Here is a 10178-nt window from a genome sequence, read left to right as displayed (position 1 = left end):
CAAATATATATTAAGTAAATAATTAATTGAAATAAAAATATAATATAATTATGCAGTGCTTAATAGATATAATAAGAAAATATTTTTTACTTAATCTCTAATTCCGCATTCTCATGATTTCATACAAATAAAACCTAAAATATTAGACAGCTTTAAATGTTGTTGCTATTATTATTATAATAATGATTAACAACTAAAATAGGCTTAAAGTTAAAAAAAAAATCTATAAATAATATTATAATAAGTATATAATATCTTTATTTTAAGCCAACGAGCAAGACGACTAAATATCTAACCAAACGGATTATACTAGTGGTTTATAATAGGTGTACGAAATTTAGCCAAATTTGATGAAAAAATTGCGTTTTGTTTTTTATACCAAGTAAATATTATTGTACTAATATAATAATATAAACTGTCATTATATAACATTACTATTTTGTCTACGGCAAAGTGAAAACACAATCCATTTCTGCTATAGGCTTAGACATATATGTGTTCGTTAACAATTACAATAAAAAATGAAAATGGACGATAATAATATATGTAAATAGGAACAAATAGCGTTTCAAATTCAGAAATGTTTAATGCCATCGCATGCTAAAGTGATTAAGGTTTAACAATTTTTTTTTATAGGTAAACCAAAACACTTATAAATATTACATTATTCTCTAGGTTTTTCGTTTTATATTTGTTCTAAAATATTTTTTAGTGATGCTTTCAAACATTTTGAGGCTCAAGCTCCTAAATGTATACATCCCTCCTATTTGGGTATAAGCTGACGACTACTGGTTATATCCGTGAAGGTTTTATGCGAAAATGTTTAGCTGCCCCACACATTATGTCATACTACGTAATAAACAATAATAATAATAAATACGACCGCGGCCGATCCCCTCAATGACATTATTTTATATTATAGACGGCACGGATAATGGTATAGCCGATGCTAATCACTGTAGCAGCACCCACCCGTTTGGGCCTAGAGTCAATCAGAACAAACAATAATAACAGTTATAACAGAAAATAAAACGAACGCGCTTTGGAGGCGAGACCTTATGTGCGGTTTTTCGGTTACAATGACGGCGGCAGATGTTGCGTAGCAGCGTGTGCGCGCGCGAAAAACCCTACGGGAACGCCGCGCCCGGTTTACGCCCACGCGTATACAATAAATGTAAAACTCCCTCCCTGAGGTGGTTCCTGAAACTCGTAACCGTTGTCGTCGTCGTCGTTGTCCGGTCATCGTCGTCGCAATTGATGTAGTATTATTGTATGCTCACGACGTGTAATATTAGTTTTATATTCGAGATTTACGATTATTTACAGCTTACGATTACGACGCTCAATTTCTGACAATTTATTTAATATTATAACATCAAAGAACCAAGATCAGCGTAGATACGTTTGAAATTAATAAGGAGCTTATTTCCACCGTGCAACTCGACAAGATAAACAGAGTGAAGAGAGGGGTTATTATTTAAAGTATATAGAACAGTAACGGATACGTAACCAATGTTTTCTTACAAGTGGCCAAAAACTAATTTTTAAGTTCAAATTTAATTGTTTCCAAAATATGTATTTATCTTTTTAGTTAAAAAAAAAAAAAAAACACTTTTATATTTATAATATAACAAAAAATGGGTATTACAATGAAAAATGTATAATAGGTGCAATAATATACTCATACTCATAAGTAATTATGCAGATCTAATAATGTAGTGGTAGGAATGTTAAAATTATATTCTCGGCAGTACAAATTTTACTATTTACTGTGGACAATTAATAAAAATAGCCAAGAATCATTATTACCAAAATATTCCTATAAATTCTATTATAAAAACTTTACTATCACAACTATCATTATACTATCTACGCAAATCATAAAAATAATAATAAATTATCATAAAAATTAAAATTAGAATAATAATTTGTTGATACCAAAACATATTGTTTTTTATTCGTTAAATACTGATAATTTAATTTAAAAAAAATTATATCTTAAATGGTTTTTATACGTAGACCAGTTATACGTATATAATTACATAGTATACGTTAAAATTCTAATCAGAAATTCTTTTCGAATATCACCGGTTGTCATGTGTGAATAGCCGACGAGTTTTCTTCGTTCTTTTTCAACTAATGCAAGTGGATAAAAAATTGTAAATATTTTTGATTTTACGATGAAAATGTCGTTTTTTTCTGCAAATGGGAAAGGGAATATTTAAAAGTTAAATAAAATCACTGATTAAGCACATTCAATACGCTTGTATAGCGAGTAATTCAGAATCAATTTTTTATATAAGTTTCAAATATTATCGTATTAACTTTTTAAAAACAATAAACAATTATTCATAATGATAGAACTAACCTAACCATTTATAGTTAGATATAAAGTATAACACAATTTACCTTGTATAAAATAACAAGTTTTCAGCAAAAATTAGTATGAAAAATGTAACCACTGTCAGATTATTATTGATCGCATCAACTACTGTAGGTATGAAGATTTATAATATATTAGAATCTCAGAATAAATAGAAACGTTAAATAATAGGTAAATTGATACTCTGTGTGCTCATCAATAATTGTCTCATTTAATTATTTATGAAAAAAATCGTAAAATTAAAAACATAATTTTCCAAAAATACTATTTATTGCTGTATAATAAAATTATAAATAGATACTTGTGGATTATTGTCGACGATTCGATATATTATTATTGTTATTATTATTATCGGTTTCGATAATTTTTAGTTTTATAGGTGAGTTAGAAATAGAAGGTGTAGTGATTTTATTAGCAATAATTGCTATATTATTAGATCAATAAAAATTAAATACAATAAAAAAACTAAACTTTCTAAATCACCTTAAATATTACATTTTATGATCCACAGCTATTAACTCCTATTTGTTGAATCAAATCAAGCAGAAAAATTTTCTATTGTAATTTGTTCTAATATTAAAATTTGTTAAGTATAAATATTGTATTGATATTTGCGATTCGATTTGCAAGGCACATCAGAATCACTTAGTCTCAATTAACTAAAATGAACTAAATAACTTGTTACTCAATCAAACTAAAATGTATATGATAATAAATCCCTTAGTATAACTTCCATAGGTTATTTAGTTTTGTATCAAGTCTAGATAGAAGATAAAAGCTTTATAAAATATTAAAAACTTTTTGTTTTTTTTTTTAATATTTTAGTGTAAAATATAAATTTTCAATAATACCCATAATATTTTAATATATATTTAATAAATAAATAAATATAAAATAGTGTTCTTTCATTTAGTTCTTTATTATTTTATGCAGTGCATATGCAATGCAATACTATTACAACTGCAGTATCTATACATCGCTTTACGACTTTCAATTAATTTATAATATTATATTTTTGTAGCATTAGCAGTCATTTCTAATCAAGTTTTTATATGCTTCCATTTTTAACCATACCCACCGTGTTTTATAGTTCCGTATGACAGCAGTTTGCAATTTTTTTTTTTTTTTTGTAGCTTTAAATCCGCGTAAACCTTAATCCTTCCAGATGTGATATTATTATGTTGCGAACCCTCCGTTTATCGTTAATCCAATAACAAATAAATAGTATACATAATATATATATTTTTGTCGAGGGACTAGAAAGATGGTTTCTATTGTAGCTGTTAATTTGAATTGTGGTGTGAAACATTTATTGCATTGAAGTGAGCACAATATCATACTATACAGCCTATGATACAGTTTGCATCTCAAAAGCTATTAGTATAGGTAGTATAGCGTAGTTTAGTAATACTAAATATTTACGTATATGAATAGTTAGGTAATGTCGTTTAACTGATTAAGTACTTATACACGTATATTTTAGCACTGCGTTTGTACCATACATTTGTTTATCATAAAATAATGTATAACGTATTATACATTACGTGCTCTCACTTCTTATAGTAAATTTAATTTTTCTATTAATTAGTTAATAGTGTTCTAACACGATACTAATTTTTGTTATGGATATTAAAAGATGATATATCTTTTACAATATATCTAAACGCTTATTGTGCACGTATATTGTACACTATACGTATACATATACAGCATATATAATATACTATATTTTTTCCCAATAATCTTAAGTAATACCGATAAAAAAAAAAATGTAAAAGCATGTGTACCCAAGTGTCTTGGAGCGAGTGTAAAATACACTTAATATATAATAAGGTTGAATAATACAAAAATAAAGTGTAACCTCGAATATAAACAGTTTGGAAAGAGATCTGTATTTGAATATTTTCAATAAAATATCCATTTAGCTGTCCCGTTCGAGTGACACTTGAGAAGCTTTTAACAAAAATTGCTATGAGATTTCTTTTCAATGGAATAAAAAAAAACTTTTTTTCACTATTATGGATTATCTCAGCTGTAAATTTTCAAATCTCGACCACAGATTATCGTTATAAATCTCTATTATTGTTAATAAAATCACTAAACCTAATAATGTTGCGTTCTGCAGTAATATTTTCTGGTAAATATTATACCAATATTTTTTTTTATATATAAAAGTAATTTTACTGTATAATAAAAATATAAAAAATAATACTAAAGACGAAAATATAACAAAAAATAACAAATATTTTAATTATATTTTATATTTACATAGTTAATTTGACGTTAAAGAAATTTGTAGATATTTTACAAAATAATGTAGTCTAATTTTAAGTCCTTATTTAATGCATATTGTTTTAGTAGTAATAAATAATAACCATATTTTTAAAAGAGAAATGCATCTAATGAAATTTTCTAAGTATTTACAATATACAATGCAGTCATAACTTTGGTAATGTTAATTTATGTCTTACTAAAATTGATTGAACTACATTAGTAGTGAAAAGCTTAAGATAGGTATAAATATATACCTAACATAGTAATATTTAATATCATATACCTAATATAATAATTATCCATGTATCCGTATTGAAATTGAAATAATTGTAGAAAAATAAATACATTTAGGTACATTTAGATATTATATAGTTATAGAGACCATAATATAAGTAATATAACATATAACAATTACTATAATATGATTATAAATGTTATATACATATAAATATATAAAGTGAACATTATTAGATAACATACAATAAGTAGCTTAAGTGCAAATGTAATACTTTTAATTGTTTGTAACTTATAAAAGATAACATATTGGGTTTTTCGCGCCTCTTTTAATGAGAATATATGAATTAAAAAACCTCTGCTACGAGCTAAAATTGCTGACGAAATTATATTATGGGGCGTTATTGCTTACAAAAAGTGTATTTTTCTCTATCGTAATATATCATAACACATGAGCTCTGCAGTAAGCCTGAATGTAATAGTATATAAAATAATTTTCATAAAATGTGATTAAATGGTTTAACTATAAATCTAGCTCGATTCGAGTATCAAAAAAATGCATGCAAAAAATAAATTACCACTTTTATTTCGTAGTAACATAGTGTATATATAATTGAAAAAAAACCAATGACGAAGTAGCCTTCATTACTCATTATAATTTATTTTATCGATTAATATAAATGGACTTATATTACAGGTAACAATAATAGATTATAAGATCAAAATTAGAAACGTAACATTTATTCATATTTTTATTTCAAGTAGTATTATTATATCAATAAGCTTTTCCAAAAATTTTAATCAAAACGATTAATTTTATTCTGAAGATAAAAATGTGGTTTTTTGGTTTTTTTTTTTAGTTTTATACTTCTTCAATTTTCCAAAAGTTGAAATATTAAAATATTACATATGTTCTGTCTATATTTCTTAATTTTTTTAAATTCTTGACTTAACGTTTACCTGAATATAACAAGAATAATTGCAGGTATTAATTACTATTATAATAGTACTATTTATAATAATACTATTATAATATTAAATACTATTATAATTCAATAACAAAATAATTTACATTAACTTTTATGTGTACAATTTAATATATATTTATTATATACAATTAAGTTCGAATGAAAACAATATAATGTGTTTTTAAATGGTTCGTTACAGAAATTGTAAATACAGTTTTTCTACCTTATATTATATTATTATACTTATGGGAGTGTGTGAACTATGAGACATATTTCCCGAAAACTTTTGTCCGTTAATACCCAATATATTTTGTGTGGTTGACTTTGTCAAAAAGGAAACGGTTACCTACCTATCGTATACTGTTTAATACAGACCTTCGAAAGAGATGGGTTGCCAATAAAATGCAAATTGACGATAAATATACATAAATTTTACTTTACATAAACACTATTTAAATTTCTTGGAGATAAAATATTACATCGAGTTTTTTTTTTATTCTTTTTTTTTTACTATCCCCCGGGCTTGTTTTCCTTCTGTGTCAAATACCGCATGAACTCCTTTTGCTCCAAGTGCAATGTTTATATACTATTCCTTTTAAGTCAACGATTGAAAAACTCGAGTATTCCGTCTTCGCAGCTTGTCATTATGATTTTACTTTTTATTTATCGTAATTTTTTCCTCCTCTCGAAATACCTAAAGTATGCAACGCTGTAACAACCAAAAATTAAAAAAAATAAATACTATCAATACCACCGAATACGTTTTGATTGATATCTTTAATAAATGATCACAAAATTATAAAATATCAGACTAATCTCACTTTTTTTAATGAAGATATACTATAGAATAAATATGTGCAATATGCAAATTCTTGGTTACTACGCTAACAATGTATTTTTTATTATTATTATTATTATTATTAGAAACTTTCTGGACTGCAATCGCTATTTATATACCAATAAATTGTCAATTTTTGTATTAGTACAAAGCAACAATATAGAAACGAACAGTTGAATTATTTATCTTTGAAAAATAATGTCAGCCTTATGCACCATTTGCGGTCCATAAAGTTTCTCCATCCATTTTTAAGTCTTTAATTTGTTCAAATTTAACTGTGAACACATTAGATAAACTGCAGTGAGACGAGCTAGTTATATTTTTATTTGATAGCGAAAGATAACATGTAACATAAAATAATTTTTGTGGATAACCAAAATTTTGATTAACGTTTATTTAATATTTTTAACGGTAAATTCACGAAAATGTGATTACTTAAATGAACTTGTATATATGTATTTAGTGCGACTTAAATACGTCCTACATCGTATATATATGGCTCATATAATAAACGAATTCCTATTAATATCACTATCACTAAATTCAACAGTGGTGGTAAACGAAACCAGATTTTTTTTCTTAACTGGTCGCACTTTTTACTATTATTGTTATTATTTAATCACATTATCGGTGAGCTAAGAACCGCCGGTTTTTATTCGTGGATAATAAATCGGTGGACCGGAAGAATCGCGTAAATTGTCGGCGTTGTGTGTTAGTTGGATGGCAAGCGGACAGGGAGTGGGCTTTTAATCGGATTAACACATCTTTCACCAGTGTACAGGATTAGCTAAAAAGGGATCGCGATCCCCTCCTTTCACCTTCCTTCGACCGCTAGTGAGACGGGGATAAAAGAGTGAGCAGCCCATGATGTTGATGCATTGGCCGTGACCACATGTTCGGTTTTTAACGTGATTGCCTATCCACCGAACGCAATCTCTTATCACTTGTCCTGCCGCAATTGCTGTTTCCAGAAAATTAAACTCGCGACCAATCTCGAATGCGCATAAATTTACCAGACAAAGTGCGTATATAAGTATTTAAGCTATAAATATATATACAAACATGTATGTGCATGTATATACTCAAATAAAATTTGATTAACTAGGTACTCGAAACGCATTAAGACGAAATGAAATGGATTTTAAACGATGGTGCACGCCATATTCGTTTACTACCGCATGAGCACTATTTTCTGATTTCCAGAGATTTTTTCGAATGTATAATATAAAATAAAAGTATAATTAAGCACAACTAATATGATTTCATAACATTTAATTATACAAAATAAGCAACTAAATAATGCTATATGCAATGTATAACATTCATTTGAGTTTAAAATATATTTATATTTTATATCAAAACAAATATATTTATTAACTTATATTTATTTATATTAAAACGGAGCATATATAATCCAATTACACTACTTTTAAAAGTAAAAACGTTTAAACACAAAAATATCTAATAAACTCCCATTTATGGTATATCTGTTACGGGCAAAAGCCGAAATCGGGCAAACCTCAGAAATGCCCGGGCAAAACGCGAATTGCCCACAATCCTTGGGCAAAATGTCATATTTCGGCTTTTGACCGGGCAAACCTAGTTATGACCAACATCATTTGGGCAAAACCGCCAAAACCGTATACTGACTTTCATCGTAAGGACAAAACCGTAGAGTTTTAAATACGTTCGCTAATATTATAAACAAATTTAATAATTATAAAATAAGTATTATTGTACAAATATATAAAATTAATATATTTAAACCTCACTTGAGTCAAACTGTAGCGTTTTAAATAACCACTAATATTAAGTACAAAAAAATAATATTATTAGCGAACGTATTTAAAACTCTACGGTTTTGTCCTTACGATGAAAGTCAGTATACGGTTTTGGCGGTTTTGCCCAAATGATGTTGGTCATAACTAGGTTTGCCCGGTCAAAAGCCGAAATATGACATTTTGCCCAAGGATTGTGGGCAATTCGCGTTTTGCCCGGGCATTTCTGAGGTTTGCCCGATTTCGGCTTTTGCCCGTAACATATCTATACTTATAAATATAAATATATTATACATACAACTTTTTATTTAACTTAACACGCAAGAATACAACTATTATTATAATATGATTACTTCATACAATAACATCAAAATTTTTATTTGTACCTTATCGGTACTACAAGACTTTTTCACAGCAGTAAAAATTTATTTTCTCAATACATTTCAGTGTATTGAAAAGTTTCTAAAAATGTTAATCTATAACAATAAAAACAGTTCATCTTCAATTCAATAAAATAAAATTTCCATTATTCCAGCTAAATATTAATATTTAGTTTATAATATATTATATACATTTATTTATATATATGTATATATATAAATTGTCAAACATATTTATTAAGAGCTTCGGTTCCTTTAAATAATAAAGCAAGGACATTAAAAAATGATTTCAATTTTTAATAGGGACTGTGATATATTAATTAAGGTTATAAAAGAGCATTATTTATGAGGTCTTATATATTAGAAAATATCTGTTTAAAAATTGCTCATATAAATAAATGTGAATAGAGAAGTATTTCATATTGTAGAGCTAAATAATTTATGGTTTTTTATTGATATTTATAAATTAAATTAAACTGCAAACAAAAAAAAAAAACACTTAACACTAGAACAAACCACTAACCTGTCAAAAATTATGTGTTATCAAAAATCTTTTGTTTTAATTTCTTAACTTATGATATTTAACATAATTTTAGGTTTTCTTAAAATACTATTAAATACTGCAGACGCTCAACCTAAGATTGAATTTTGCACTAATTTGTTATTTTTTACTTCAATCTACTCATAGCGCTGTTACAATTAAAGTTCTATCAAACTAGTATTAATCTAACTTAACGACAAATTATTCATAGAGAATATACTTATATAAAAAATATAACATTTTTATATTAGTATCTACATCGTATTGTAATTGACTACACATTGAGCACTATTATTAGATTAAATGATTTGAGCGTATAGGTACTATATAACTAACCTAACAGGTATACATAAATACACATACTGTACTGATGTATATATATACTACAAGTAGTAGCACGCGTATACTGCATACATACAGACACTATTTTCGTCCGGGGGTCGCCTGACTGACCCCTTTTTCTGCTCCCATCCTCCAACGTATACGGCATGGCATGAGCGTTACCTTCATCGTAATTTTCTCCACGAGAAAGATGGTCTTCGAACCGAATGAAAGATTCACATGAATATTATAATACAACATATTTAGTGTGACAATCGCCTCAGCATACACATACAATATGTACGTATAATACACACAAGCGAGCGACCATTTATATATTATTATTGTTTCTTTTAATATAACGTCAATGCGCTTTATATTGTATGCACAATTTGTCGTATTAGAGATATCCAACTCGTGATAAGGAATACCCATAATAAACATTATATACACACCTATAG

General features: G+C 27.0%; 1 protein-coding gene across 1 annotated transcript in view; it reads right to left on the bottom strand.

Moving 5' to 3' along the window:
* The window catches only part of LOC112600176, a 10462-nt gene extending 556 nt beyond the window's left edge, over positions 1–9906 (bottom strand). Inside the window, exon 1 of the mRNA XM_025347343.1 lies at positions 9850–9906. Coding sequence (XP_025203128.1) covers positions 9850–9906 — 57 coding nt within the window. The remainder of the gene's footprint in view (positions 1–9849) is intronic.
* Positions 9907–10178: the final 272 nt, after the last annotated feature.

Source organism: Melanaphis sacchari, unplaced genomic scaffold, assembly GCF_002803265.2.
Source record: "Melanaphis sacchari strain LSU unplaced genomic scaffold, SCAv2.0 Contig61_pilon_pilon, whole genome shotgun sequence".
NCBI lineage: Eukaryota > Metazoa > Arthropoda > Insecta > Hemiptera > Aphididae > Melanaphis > Melanaphis sacchari.
The sequence above is the reverse complement of the archived record's forward strand: the minus strand, read 5'-3'. Positions and strand labels throughout refer to the sequence as shown.